This window comes from Epargyreus clarus, unplaced genomic scaffold (genome assembly GCF_041222505.1).
Source record: "Epargyreus clarus isolate Ecla_fem2 unplaced genomic scaffold, WU_Ecla_fem_2.2 ptg000003l, whole genome shotgun sequence".
NCBI lineage: Eukaryota > Metazoa > Arthropoda > Insecta > Lepidoptera > Hesperiidae > Epargyreus > Epargyreus clarus.
Window position 1 is genome coordinate 1823203 of NW_027332211.1, and position 15535 is coordinate 1838737.

General features: G+C 33.7%; 2 protein-coding genes across 2 annotated transcripts; one reads left to right on the forward strand and one right to left on the reverse strand.

Annotated features, from left to right (window-relative positions):
• The first annotated feature begins 8883 nt into the window (after window positions 1-8883).
• LOC140748057 (uncharacterized) lies at window positions 8884-9988 on the forward strand. Its single transcript, XM_073080756.1, has one exon. It carries the CDS (start codon window positions 9077-9079, stop codon window positions 9986-9988), a length of 912 nt encoding a protein of 303 aa, XP_072936857.1. The 5' UTR covers window positions 8884-9076.
• Window positions 9989-13847: 3859 nt separating this feature from the next.
• On the reverse strand, window positions 13848-15500 carry SsRbeta (signal sequence receptor beta). Its single transcript, XM_073082958.1, has 3 exons — window positions 15371-15500; window positions 14805-15181; window positions 13848-14417 (listed from the first exon to the last, which is right to left on the reverse strand). Exons 2-3 carry the CDS (start codon window positions 15174-15176, stop codon window positions 14217-14219), a joined length of 573 nt encoding a protein of 190 aa, XP_072939059.1. The 5' UTR covers window positions 15177-15181; window positions 15371-15500; the 3' UTR covers window positions 13848-14216.
• Between the last annotated feature and the right edge of the window lie 35 nt (window positions 15501-15535).

Below are 15535 nucleotides of genomic sequence, written 5' to 3' on the forward strand. Positions count from 1 at the left end.
AACTACTGGTACAGAGTACCTACTTAAAGTCATTGAGCTTACATAACATATATAACTCTATTATATATAGATGTAACTTGAATTGAAGTTTTTAAATTATCTATTTAATACATTGGTTTACAGTGATAATCAATCCAGAAGTCTGGAGTTGTCTTTGGACACAAATACCTTTATGATTTATTCTAAGGCCAGGTACTATAACAATACCTGCAATACTATAACACATATATAACTCTATTATAACATATATAACTCTATTATATATAGATGTAACTTGAATTGAAGTTTTTAAATTATCTATTTAATACATTGGTTTACAGTGATAATCAATCCAGAAGTCTGGAGTTGTCTTTGGACACAAATACCTTTATGATTTATTCTAAGGCCAGGTACTATAACAATACCTGCAATACTATAACAATACAAATGTGCTAAATAATAAATGTCCATACTTTTAAATAGTTCAAAAACCTTGTTAAGTATTACTTATTTATATGGCATATGTGACATAAATGCAAATATGTGAATGTCAAGAGTGAACTTTATGTACAAATGTGAGAATTTATACAAAATTAACATTTTGGATTTCGTTACACTTATGTTTCAGTGACTCAATAGGAATAAATACAGTAATAATTAAAGGTTTGGAAGTTCAGTCCACAAACATATGGGTAATTATTAAATATCTGCACATATTTTTCACTTTTACATGTACAGTAAAACTGCTTAAAATATGAGGCTGATCATCATGAAAAAATTGACTAAAGATTATTGGTGCCTATGTAATGCTCTACAACAGAAGCCTGGTACTCCCAACATTATAAAAAGCAATCAAATATTAACATACTACTTATATTGTTGCTTAAACATTTCCTTTAGCAACACCAGGTTTATATAGAAACATGCATCATACATTTATACACCAGTCATCAGGTCAAAAAATAACACAGCAGTCCATTAATCCTGGAATAAAGACAAGCATAATATGAGAATTGCTATTGCACTTAAGTCTTCATAATGTCTATGTTAGTTACACTAAAACTGAAATTGTTCTCATTTCATAATGAAGCTTAGGCTAAGGGTAAATAATGTCCACCATGGTAATATGTGACACATTAATGATATAAAAGTAATAACAATATTATTATATCATGTGAATGGCCAGCCATTAATATGATATCTTCTTTGGGTCTTTTATGCCTAGTGTGTATACCTAGATGCTCTTATAAAACATAAAACAAAGAAAGTAAGCTGCATGTCCAATCAATTTTCAAATGTAAATCTAGCATCCCTAGAATTAATAGGAATTCCTTAGGGGTATGTGTGATGAACGTTACTATATAGGACACACATGGCAGACATCTGGCCTGGAACAAAGAAAACTATATTATATATACAAATTATTATTATAATTATTATATATAGAAGATTTATCTACTTTCCTTTTCTTAAAGAATTAAGATGGAGCAAAATGTGGGTAATAACTTTATAATTTATCACTGTCAGAGCTGTAACTAGAACCAGTTGTGTTAGTAATCATTACAGGCTAAGTAAGCCAGAACCCCATGGAAGTTATAAAATATTTGACTTATTAAAACTGAATTAATCCTGGGAATGCTCAGCATAAATACTTTTGAGTCAAGATAAGCTTTTCTGGTCTAGTCATGAATGGGGTTTGAAATAATCATATACATAAATACTGCTATGAAAACTGATATCAACTTTTACATACACATAACTGATAGTTACACACATTTTTAGGAAAAGATGTTAGATGGAAAGTCAGATTGGATTTCAAAAGGAAACACATCATAAGCTTTCCAACCAACCATATAGATATGTAACTTTACAGAGGGCATGCATAAGCATGGTACAGCAAAAAGTATAAGTAACTTTTGCAAATCTGATATATACCTACAAAAACAGGAAGTCATATAAAACTAAAATGTTTCATTCATCTAAGAATGATCATGTCCCTCCTGAACATGCACACTAATATAAAGAAACAAAGTAGGTATAACACCCAATATTATACCGGGTATACCTACAACATAAAATATAAATTTATCTCACATGGGGCATATATCATCCCAAGATCAAATCAAATACCCAATCATAATTTGTCAATAAATAATGGTATTAATTCCTTAATATTCAACATGGGATGGCTTCCTATTTGAATAATATTGGAATACATACGATGTACCTACTGGTACATTTAAGTATAGTATTATATAAAAGTACATTATTATATAATGCACATCACATATGAAACATATTTATACGTATATTGCTATATAGCGATTATCAAAACGTGCGAGGTCTGCGAACCAAAACGGAAGATGTTCTTAGAAACATTTCAATCAATAATTATAGCATAATTGTGTTTACTGAAACGTGGTTGAATTGTAACGTTGCAAATAGTGAGTTTATTAATAAGCATTATATTGTATATAGAAAAGATCGGCAATGTACAAAGAGTTCAAAGAAAGACGGGGGAGGTGTCATGATTGCAGTGTCTAATACTATCCCTTCTTGTAGACAGGCTAACTGGGAAACTGATGCAGAAAATTTATGGGTATCAATCGAAGTAAAAAGCAGTAATAGTCCCAGAAAACTCTTTTTATGTGCTGTGTACATACCCCCGCCGGTTAACTTTGAACTCTTTTCACGTTTTTTGGAAAAAGCTTCCAACATAATTGATCAATCAGATCAAGTCATAATACTAGGTGATTTCAATATGAGTTTTATAAACTGGTCACGAGAGTTTGCAGGAGGCCCATGTTGCCCAGCAAATTATAATTCAAAGCTAGGATTGTCGCTCATAGATTTTATGTCAGCTAATAACTTACTTCAAATGAATGACATACCAAATGTAGACAACAAGGTATTGGATCTTGTTCTCACTGACTGCACCCTCTTGGAAGTAGCTAAACCTAGTAATGTGTTGACCAAAATTGATCCAAAGCATCCACCTATTGAAATTTCCTTACCATTGTTAACTTCTAATTTCCTAAAGCCACTAACAACCTTCCGTTACAACTACTTTAAAGCAGAGTACTGCAAAATAATTCCATACTTACATAAAATCGACTGGAACATAAAATTAGAACGATGTAAAACTGTAAATGAAATGGCTAGTGTTTTTTACAAAATCATTAAAGACGCTATAGCTTTATTCACTCCTAAGTCCAAACCTAGAAATACTAAATATCCTACATGGTTCAATAGCTCCCTAGCAAAAATAATCTCGGAAAAAAATCGTAAAAGACATAAATATTTAAAATATAATAACCCGCGAGATCAGATAGAATATGAAATTTTGCGCGAGCGAGTTCACAAATTAAGCAAACAATGTCTCTATAATTACAAGACAAGAATCGAGGCTGATATTTACAAGAACCCCAAAAGCTTTTGGCGCTTTATCAAGGACAGGCGGAATGGCGAATCTAGTATCCCTGCCTTGATGTATCACGGAGAACGGAGCGCGAGCACAGGAACACAAATAGCAGATATGTTCGCAAATAGTTTCTCATCAGTTTTCAGTAACGCGTCTCTAAGAAATGACATTGACATAGACGACGGACAGACTAATTCACTATTAAGCAACATTAAAATAACGGAACGAGACATCTTACGCGCAATAAAAAATATCGACACCTTTAAAGGTGCTGGACCAGATGAAATCCCCCCAGTTTTTGTTAAGCGTTGTGGTTCTGTGTTGGCATTTCCCCTTTCAATCATTTTTAATCGATCCTTATCTGACGGCGTATTTCCAGACGTTTGGAAAATTGCAAAAATAGTTCCTGTGTATAAAAACGGCAACACCACTGACGTCAGTAATTACCGACCAATCTCAATTCTATCCTGCATTTCCAAACTATTCGAATCTTTGGTCTGTCCAACCATAACACGTCATTTGAATTCTTTTCTCTCGGAAAATCAACATGGGTTTAGGAAGGGCCACTCTGTTGAGACTAACCTTGCGACCTTTACATCATACCTCTGTAGAGAGTTAGACAGTGGACAGGAAGTAGATGCTCTGTATATGGACTTCTCCAGCGCATTCGATAAGGTTTGCCATTCGCGTCTTATATGCAAATTAAAAATGTATGGAATCGACGGGTCCTTACTGGAATGGTTTCGATCATACTTGGCAAAAAGACTCCAGTTTGTGGTTGTCAACGGTCACTGTTCACAGAAGTATACAGCAGTCTCTGGCGTCCCTCAGGGGTCTCATATCGGTCCTGTCCTCTTTTCCGCCTTCATAAACGATATAGGGTCTCAATTACGTAACTGTAAATTTTGTCTCTTCGCTGACGACTTAAAAATTTATAAAACAGTAAAATCCACATTAGACGTCAACCTTATTCAAAATGACTTAAATAGAATAAATATGTGGTGTAAAGCAAATGGCATGATATTAAACGCAAAAAAATCATTTCATATAAGATTCTCGAGAAAATTCTCAACAGTATCATCATCTTATACATTAAACTCCGAGATATTACAAAAAGTAAACGAAATTCGAGACCTGGGTGTTATTTTGGACAGCAAACTTAGGTTTAGTGCTCATATAGACGCAATAGTTAAAAAAAGCGCAAGAATGCTTGGATTTCTGAAAAGAAATACCAAAGGGTTTCTGTCATCGAAGTGTAAAACTACTTTATTCAACTCGCTCGTTCGCAGTCAACTTGAGTTTGCTTCAGTTATTTGGAACCCTCATTTTGTCAAATATTCACAGCGAATTGAAAACATACAGCGGGCTTTCACAAGACACCTAGCGTTTCATTCTTCAGGAATTTTCCACCGTACTACGTATGATCTCCGCTTAAAACATTTTAAAATTATGTCATTAAAAAACCGTCGCATGATACTCGATATCATGTTTCTCAAAAAAATAATTTCCGGCAAAATTGATTGTAGCCACTTATTGCAACAATTAAGTATAAACGTTCCATACAATTACCCACGACATCCTATTACCAAAATCTTCCATGTACCACCCAGTAGAACTCACCTCTTCAAACATTCCACCCTCTCTAGGATCTCTGCTGAATATAACCAAGTGTGTGCATCAGCCGACATAGACATTTTTCATGACGAATGTTGTCGTCTTAAAAACAAACTATCTACCTACCTCAACAGTTTTGCTTCTTGAGTAAATTATGTATATTTATTGTATAGATTTATTTTATTTTCTTTTCTAAGTATCTTACATTATTTGCATAGATATCACGTCTCTATTTCTATAAATGTTGTACATGCCTATAACTGGCTTGCATACCAGTGTATCTTATTATATCACAATGTTATTTATAAAATTTCTGTATGTTATGCTGTTGGTGTGTCAAATAAATAAAATAAAAAATAAAATAGCAAAGGAAATAGTATTATTTGTGTCAATAAAATTGACCAAGTAATTCATTCTACACATAATTATGACATACTATGGAGGGTAGAAAACATATTTTCGACCTTGTATGTATTTATTTTTTGCAAGGTGCAAAAGCTTGAATTGAATAATTATTAATACTGACTAAATTACAATATTACTATTATTATTATTATTATTGGCCAATTTTAGTAATAATATATTTAGAGAAAAATATTGCATTATTATTGCACTGAATATTATTTCATCTAATTCAGAGGGAATCTCACTTAGTACTATGTGTTTCAGAACATTTCATCCATATTATACAGTAAGAATAAATATTCAGTTAGCAATCCTAATAATTATGTATATTTTATAATTATACCTAATTAAGAGAAAAATTTCTTATTAATATCATATTTTCATATTGTATTTTTATATATATATATATATATATTTTATTATTGAGAATAAATCTCATTAAACACTATGGATTTCACAACATCTCATCCATATGATGCAGAACAAATAAATATTCAGCAATGTAATTAAATCCATATAATTATATATATGTATGGTAATAAATCTTTAATTTAATTACATGTCCCATTGTTGCAGTTGTCTCTAAACATCTACATTGTAATTCTCAATTATATTTCAGATCACCATGAAATAAAATTGAAAATTAGACGAGCTTACCTGTAAGCGAAGTCTGATTATAATTTTATGAATGGTGATCTGAAATATAATTACCCACCCTCCCAAAATCAAAACCCATACTGCAACAATAAGAACAAAAGAGTCTCCTAGATATAGACAGCATGCATATTATCAAGGAGACTAAGTTGGAAATGATAGACTCTAAATTAAGTGAGGTAGCTGTCAATATAGTGTCACTGTCATACGCAGTGTCAGTGGTCTTTAAACTTTTTTTGTTTTTAAAGGCTAAACAATCGCGATGCCGACGAGTGGGAAGAAGGATACTACATTGTAATTCTCAATTATATTTCAGATCACCATTCATAAAATTATAATCAGACTTCGCTTACAGGTAAGCTCGTCTAATTTTCAATTATTCTCGTTATTACTTACTTACTGTCAGCTGCTGACCAATGGATGAAATATAATAAAAATTTAAAAAGATAAATGTATTTTATTTCAGTTTTTTTATTACCAACATTTGCAAACGCAAATAAGTACCATGTTAGTTTTAAATTTAAATGTATTTGCATATGTGCAACTGGTAATTAATTCTTACTAATCTGTTGTGAAAATCGAATTAATAACCCAGGCTTGAACAGATACTCCATTAACGGCAATTATTATTTTTCAATAATTATCTAATTTTCGTATCGATTACGAGAAATTGTAAAATTTCCATCTTTTTGAAGGTAAAATTGCTATAGACTGAACATAAATAACAGGCGTAAGTTTGTAAGGCCCGCTAGTAAATACATTTATTTAGTTTTTTCCTACCGAAGAAAATATCTATATAATATGAAGAAATTGTAAAATGTCGAATTTTGATAGGCAAAACATTGCAGTAACATTGCGTAAGAAGATGTCTCTACTCAATGATCCGGTAGTCATGGAGCGGAACAGCGGATGTGACATACCATAAACTTTTACCATACCATCAGTTTTTCTTGCCACGATCTTCCCTTTTCCGTAGCTATGCTCATATCTATGCGTAATACACAGAATGCGTCATCAACATAGCAACGTTGTGACCTTCTGTATGAAACTCTATATCAAGTCCAGTGGTTCCTAACCTGTTTTACACTACAATGATGTTTCTGTTCGTAGAAAGGATCAAAATATTGTCACTGGCATCATCATAATGAAAACAAGAAAAAATATGTTGCAATTCAACCATATTTTTATTCTACCACAATTACTGTAGCTATTAGTGTATCTACTGTGCGCGATTAATAGTTATGGCACAGTATAAGGATATATGGGAACATCCAGTAGAAATCGATCTACTAATTTCATATAAAATGTATAGAAATACTTGAATATTTCGATTGTTTCCACAAAGAATCGTAATTAGTCATTAGTGTCTGATACGGTTTCAGAGGTTACGATACTCGTGCAAATAACGTGTTTCGTGCAGTGAAAGGCATTTATTTTTGCAAAAATTCATACACCTTATACAATATAAGTTACAGTTTTGTTACGTGGCAAACCAAACGTGTTCTAATATGATAATAATGTTATTAATATGCCACTAGGTCGCATGATTCATAACGAAATGCAACTGCACTAGTACACGCTGATTAAACTGTTTGTTGCATAAATGAGCAACTATGTTGATCAAATAATATTATACGATAAGTACCTGTGACGTATATTAGTTACTGTTATTTTATTCACATGTCTACACGGTTACATTATTTTTTGACACTTTTCTGGTTATCCTGGATCCAGGTCCACATGGACTTCACCGTGTCACAAAGCAGACCGGCCCATTCCAGCGGTCAATCATCAAGCCATCTATTAGTTTAAGAGACACTGTTGGACATAGATCTCCCTTAATTGGCGGTCATGTGTCCCCAAAAACCACCTGGTCGGTAGGGCGATGTTGCTTGCCTTCGTAATCCACTGTCTGTCATCAGAAGAATGCTGCAAAATAAATAGGTACTTTTGCTTCAGTGAATTGCAACTACCAGTTTTCATATTCAAGAGACAGTTTAGTCTTTCGAGTAACGGAGTAGGTTAAGATATAACCGTGGCTATTGTCGTAGATCGGAAAGAAAGTATTAAATATTTAGGTATAAAGCAAAATAATAAATGAATTGATTAGTTTATCCTGCATGCCTACATTAAACCAATGACGTAGGTGTTTAAAATAATACAACAAGTATTGATCATTGGCATCATCGCTATGCGAAAATGCTTATTGAAGCGAATGTTGATCATGAATCATGTATTAGTATATAACAACGATAATTTGGTAAGATAATAATCATATCGCTTTAATTCCGCGTCACTTATACAACAACACAAATACATTAAATCGATTTATATACAAAGAGTGCGTATTTATTTAATTTTCGATATTGTTTTTTCAATTTCAAAATATTGACGACATTGTGAATTACGATAATCTTATAATTATATATTATTATTATTATAGTGATAGCCCAGTTCTCCAAAATCATATTTTTTTAATTGTTCTCGCCATGCCCGTGTTCGTGCGGAAGTCCTTATACTTCTTGGGTTTCCTACGCACACTTCTGGCTTCGACTTCCACCGAAATAATTATTATGAATAATAAATACACACACGATGTACGGAAATGGTCACGACAAACGACTAATTGTCACCTTTTCAAATACTGATAACGTATCTACATTTGTTGTGCGAACAGGTTAAATGTACCTACTTAATATCCATTTTTTATAAAATACTGTGTTATTGTATTATGTTATATGTTTCATGATAATTCAACTTTACTTTTTAATTCCATATAAACCTGGCTATATTCATAATAGGTAACTGGCATGTATGTACATTTTTAGAAGATTTTACTTGTCATTTAATTGTCTTGAAAATAAATGTATCTTAATGATTTCGTCTTGATATTATATTATTTCTGTAGTATCCTATAAATACAAACTACATATTATTCATTTGGCGACGAGGATGGAATTTATGTTCATATTATTACTGTAATTCGAAGAATTTTTAAAAAATATGGCTGTCGGAAAAATTGAACATTTTGACATGGCGAATGATGACTGGGGTATGTATATTGAGAGATTAGAACAATATTTCATTGTAAATAATACAAAGGAAGTGCATAAAGTTCCGATTTTAATTACCCTAATGGGCGCGCAGAGTTATGAACTCCTCGTTACACTTTGTACCCCGGATAAGCCTGCTAGTAAGAAATTTGCAGACTTGATACTCATAATGCAAAATCATTTGCAACCAAAACCCAGTTTATTAGCGGAACGGTACAAATTTCGTAATAGAAAACAAAGCGGTGATGAAACCATTTCTGATTATGTAGCAGTACTTAAAAAAATGTCTAAAGGATGTGCATTCGGGACATGGTTGGAGGATAGTTTAAGGGATCAATTTGTTTGCGGATTAAATAGCGGAACGATGAGACAGAGACTTTTTGTAGAAGAAGATTTGTCCTTTGAAAAGGCATATAAATTGGCGGTGGCTATAGAAGCGGCGGAAAAGAATGCGGCCGCAGTCAAATGTCCTGTGGAGATACATGATGCAATGGTAGAGTCGTCTTGTCATCATGGAATTTCTGAGTACACCAAAATACCATTAAAATCACTTGGTGGAAATTTACCAAATAGTTATCGTTCAAATAGCGGACATAGAACTGACACGAGTCAAGCTCAAAGAGCGTTTGGGCGAAAAATGACATATAGACAACAACAGAGAGGAATAAACGCAAATGAAGGTCAAGACAACCAAATACGGTGCAGTGTATGTGGTCGACAGCACGGGACAATTACATGCAAATTTCGGAATTATGTTTGCAGAGTATGTAACAAGAAGGGGCATCTTAAAAAGATGTGTCCAAATCTTATGAACAATATTTATGGTCAAATGTTCACTAACGAAATTCATATGCGGCATTAATACTCCGAGCGTCGGTTTCAGCAACCGAATATGGCTGGCTTCTCCTCCGGCAGGTACAAGGATTTATGAACCGAAAATTTCAAGTCCGTTGGCTGTTAGTCCACAGGTTACCGGTCCAAGCACGCCGATGGAGAACGCCAGGTTGAAACGTAATATTAAACCAGTTGTACATTTTGGCGATCCCGTATCACACTAGTTGAATTTGTTGATTTTGATATATATATTTATAAATAAGTGTTGGGGTGGCATGTATGTACATTTTTAGAAGATTTTACTTGTCATTTAATTGTCTTGAAAATAAATGTATCTTAATGATTTCGTCTTGATATTATATTATTTCTGTAGTATCCTATAAATACAAACTACATATTATTCAGTAACCGATAGATAGCATAATATCTGGACGACTTAAATTTGTCTCCGAAATTTTGACTGGATTGCACAATTATTTTACTATAAAAAGCTATAAGTATTATCCAGGAGTAACGAAGGCTATATTTTGCTCGCTACCACCGGAGTGAAACCCGGGGTAGACATAGACCCATTTATAGATAAATTAAATTTATCTTTATATCCCTACATAAACTAATCTTCGCATTTGTAAGAATATTATAAATAGCATTATCAGTAAACCGAAAACAGGGCATTAACTATGACATTTAAGACATAGACACAGACTGAGTAACCGATTTGCATTCATTTATTTGTCGTTTATTAACAATTAAGCAGGTTAACGAATTCTTAAACCAGTTTTAATAAGGCTGTAATAAATATATTTTTATTACATAGAAATCCATAAACATGGAATTTTGTATTATGATAATTACGAATTTATACCATTTGAATGAATTTTGCTGTATTTTTAGCGTGAGATATCTCGTTGATTGAGATTTCAATCTTTATATGGGGGTATAAATACGAATAAGTAAGTAGGTAGGTACTACCTGAATACGTAAGCCAGACACGGCGATTTATATTTTATATTATAAACAAAATGGTGGGTTTTTATTTAGTCATTGACACTAAAAATAAATTAATTGTGTTGCATTGACGATTACTCAATGCTATTTTTTACCGTTTCCTTAAATAATAATAACAACTTATTTTAGCGGTTTCGATTCTAAGACGGCCTTCTTAGTAAGTTAAGTCATTGAGAAAATTACAAACATCTTGTTAATGTTGGAGACTATTATCAAATCTCTACCATATTTTTGTAGGAATCTTCATAAGCCAATCGTTCAGACAAAATAGAATTAACAGCCTGATTGATAATATATAATGTTCCCTTTCAATCATAGATATATTATCCTACTGACGTAGGACTTTCAATACTGTTGATTCGGGAGAATTCTCGACATGCACTGATTATTCGAAGAAATTCATTAATCATCACTTTCGTGTGACAATGAAGAAAACAGGAAAACCTACATACAAGAGCTCTTTTATTTTTTTGTATGTGAAGTGTATCAACCCTCAATTAGTAATCAATTGGCTAGCATGCTCATGGCCTTAACATTCTTCTCAGAAAGGATTCGCGAGGGCCAGGGCCGAAATTTATCTTCGTCAAGAGCTTAAGCTTATATTGACAATAAACGCACAACTACCACTAGCTATAGGTACCTACCTAGTTGTTGTAACCTTTTTTTTCCTTTTTTTTAATGAGGGGGAAATCTTCAAATCCTGACGACGTGGGGCTGACGCCGGGTTATGTGGGATTTTTACCGCACCAAAAACCCCCCGGTTGAGTTGATGTAACCTACATAAGAAATTAATTGCAACAATATTTACTTTCAGATAACAACGATCGTTCATAAAAACTTATTGTGAGTAATACCGAGTGACTGTACAACACAAGTTCATAGAGCTATTTTGATTCCATGAAGTAGCTCCCACCTAAAAACATATTGTCAACTCTATACTTGGTGGGATTTTTATAGTGCTGTATTGATTTAATAAAGAATTCCAGTCTGTTTTGGCACAGAATACCTAAACAAAGTAAAATGTTTAGCGATATTGCATTACGTCATACCAATAATGGAAGTACGCTCGAACTTAAAAGGCAAGATAACGATGTCCAATGAGAATTATAAACACTACGTTTTTTTAATATTAAGCAGTCGTTATTGGCTAAAATACATACAATTATCGGCAACAATTTGTTAACTATAATGTAAAGCTGTATTAGGAATTGAAATCAGTCCTTCAGTTCAGTCCAGTTTAATACTAAGTACATAAATAATGGCGAGCAAAGTTATTTTCATTAGCTTACATTACATTAGCATTTAGCTTACTCATTAATAGTCACGTAATTATCTCAAATAGCATAATCATTACACATTCTTTAATAGGCACCCCGTACTTCCTAATATTATAAAGTACTCTGTGCCCCGTACCTACATGTGTAATCCTGATTGATGTTACCTGTTTCCTTAAATACATAATGTAAACGTGCAGTAGGTAGATATAGATAGGTACTATTTAAGGATATAAGGGTTAAACTTAATCGAAATGTGCATCGTTCAAAGTAGGTTTGAGACAATTCAATATAAGTAACTTACGTATCTACTTATTGAAGGTAGAAAAACCTTTGTTGCTTCGACTCCGGAAGCACCACCTTCGCTATTTTTGCCTAATAACAACATTGTTAAATGTTGCTATGTTTTGCTTTTAATAGTATGGGAAGGGAGACAACTTGATCCAAAGCGTTACAATTTAGTCATCAGGGGTAGCAACGCATTTGTGACAGTCTTTCTGTAAGATTTTCTTCTAATCTGCGGCGGCAGTTGCCACTTACCATTAGGTGGACTGCATGGTCATTTGTTGCTTCTATGATATACAAAAAACGTGTTTTTAGTGGTACAGAATATGGGTTACGTGCCTCTACTTATTATGGCCCGTTAGTAATAATCTTCGATCAACAATTAATAACACTGATAATTAACCTTAACCAATCTTGGCCAACCAAAGTTGAAATTGAGTTACTAGAGGGCGTAAGCTGCACTTGGGCAAACGTGGAAGTCCATTGTTACATTTCATCGTAATCAGGCAGTAACCGATTGTTTTAAATCAATGATAACTTGGTTTTTGTTCTTATCTGAGGCACCTCCTTGTCTGGTTATTACCACAGAGTGTATTAACATTCCTATTATACTTTCGTTAATGACAATGGATGCAAAACGAAATAAATATATCTTTGAAAGTTGTCATCGTGGTTCATATCAACTCATCACTAGTACTTTGATTTGAGACACGTGCTAGGCACGGGACATACCTTTGAACCTTTTTTTTATGTTTAGGTATGCAGGTTTCCTCACGATATTTCCTTTACTGTTAAAGCAAGTGATAATTAAATTCTAATACGCACATTACTTTTGTAAATCAGAGGTGTGTCTGGGCTTAGAAACTCGGACAACGCGATCGAGAGACGAGTTTGAACCACTAGGCTATCACTGCTTTTGTGGTTGTTAAAGACATTCTGCCTATAAAACGTACATATCTCACGGGTGGGGGCGTCCGCTAAAACTGACGCGGTAGTACACTTGCGCGTTTTGTTAAAAAATAAAAAGGGCAGCGCTTAAACGCTCTCACTTGCGGTCGCAGCGGGACAACGATATACATACAAGGTATATTTTTCTTGATTTTTGGGAAAGGTGGTGAAAACCATTTTAAATGTGCCAATGTAATACATATAACACAATTTATTAATCGCTGGTCAAAAGTTATGTTTAAAATGTTGCAAACGAAGATGGTTCTTATAGGCAGAATGATCTCATAATTATTATTATTTCTACTTACTGCACCTACATCTTGGACGTGCCTACAACGAAACTTACAAAACAGGGTTTAAATAAATGCAATATATCTTTATAAAAATTACTTCTTATTGATCATATAAATTATTAACAAATTACAGGTGAATGGACATAATGGAGGATGAGTGGAAATTGCTAATGCTGTACCCTTTGATCACACTTCATTTATAACACTCCATAATTATAACATTTTTTTTTCAAATTTGCAACTATTTTCATGTACAAACTGCATTTGATTCACAACAAATATCCATACAATATCAAATGCTAACATTTTAGGGCAATTAGAGGTAGTAATAAGTTATATCCACCAGATTGTAACAGCTGTGCATTCACACAATTATACCTATTAACATTTACATCACACAATTCACTCGTAATCAACATGAGCAGTCTCTATAACTAACACTAGTTGACTAATGGGTCTTCTTGGGCTTGGCCAGCTTCTCGTACTTGGTCTTGGAGGAGTACCAGAGGCCGAAGGGAATGGCGAGTGAGGGGAGGGTCATCACAGCGAAGGCCGCCCAGTCCAGGATGTGTGATGAGAACTTTCGGTCGTAGTCCTTGAATGCAACAATAGCACCTTCACCAGGAGAGCTACTAATTGCGTATTGCACCTGAAATAAATGACATAGTTTCCATTAAAATGTATATATATTATTTATGTTTGATTAGGTTCTGATTAGGTACTAATAATAAAGAGATAGTCAGTAAAATTTAAAATTCAATACAAGTTTTACAAGAAAGAAAATGTAATAGTTAAAAGGCCCAATTTGAAACCACTAGGCTATCTGTGATTAAAAAAGAAAATAGTGTTGAGAAATTGATGCATATCCCTTAAATCACACAGAGCACTGCTGACTTCATTGTATGTTGTCGATATCTATGGAAAGCAATGATTACTTTTGCCAAGACTTACACATATGCTACAAGGACAATAATGTATATATTGTCCGTAGATAATATTATCTGTACAGTACAATACAGTAGTTTTATTAACTTACCTCAGTGGAATCTTCAGTGGGTTTGTACGTGACTTCAGCAGCTGTGAAGTTGAAGTAGCCGAACTTATTGGAGCGGACGGTGACGACGTGGGACACGTTGGTCTGCGGCGCGATCCTGTCGATGTGCGCCGTCAGCTGCCCGCCGGCCACCGAGAACACTTCCGGGTGGAAACCGTTGTCCACCAGCTTCACGTCCACTGCTGGCGCGGTTCCAACGTTGTACAGCGTGTATTTGATCAGGATATCCATGTTTTCTACCAAGTATTTGTTCAGCACTTGTTTTGATACGAGCAGCTTCGCAAACGCCGCCTCCTCGTCAGCCGTCACAGCGGCGGCGACGATCAACAATACAGTCAGTAATTTCGCGGCCATTCTGTCTGAAATACGCCAAAAATTCAAATAAAGATGTGTCCTACAAACTGTTCCCGTATCACTATTCGATTCCACCCAAAACTTGAATGAATTTACTAATAAAAATCTTCAAATAAGTAATAGCTAGTTAGTTCTAGCCTTTTAAATGAATACTTCAAACAGAAAATGCAAAATTAATAAAATGTAATAATAACCTTTTGATGTGAAGTAAAATGAAAAGAAAAGTCGAAAGCCGTGAAGTTACGTTGACAACTACGTGGCTGACGTTTCTCTCCACGCGTAATAAAAATTACCAGTTTATAAAATTTACAGTTATTGGTGCATTCATAAAAGAAATGAAATATTGCTAAAATATTTAT

What these genes read in the sequence shown, in the direction of transcription:
- LOC140748057 (XM_073080756.1), top strand. Translation starts at nt 9,077, where the DNA reads ATGGCTGTCGGAAAAATTGAACATTTTGACATGGCGAATGATGACTGG.
- SsRbeta (XM_073082958.1), bottom strand. Translation starts at nt 15,176, where the DNA reads ATGGCCGCGAAATTACTGACTGTATTGTTGATCGTCGCCGCCGCTGTG. An exon ending in CCACTGAAGATTCCACTGAG is followed by an intron (nt 14,418 to 14,804) that starts GTAAGTTAATAA and finishes CATTTATTTCAG; the next exon opens with GTGCAATACGCAATTAGTAG.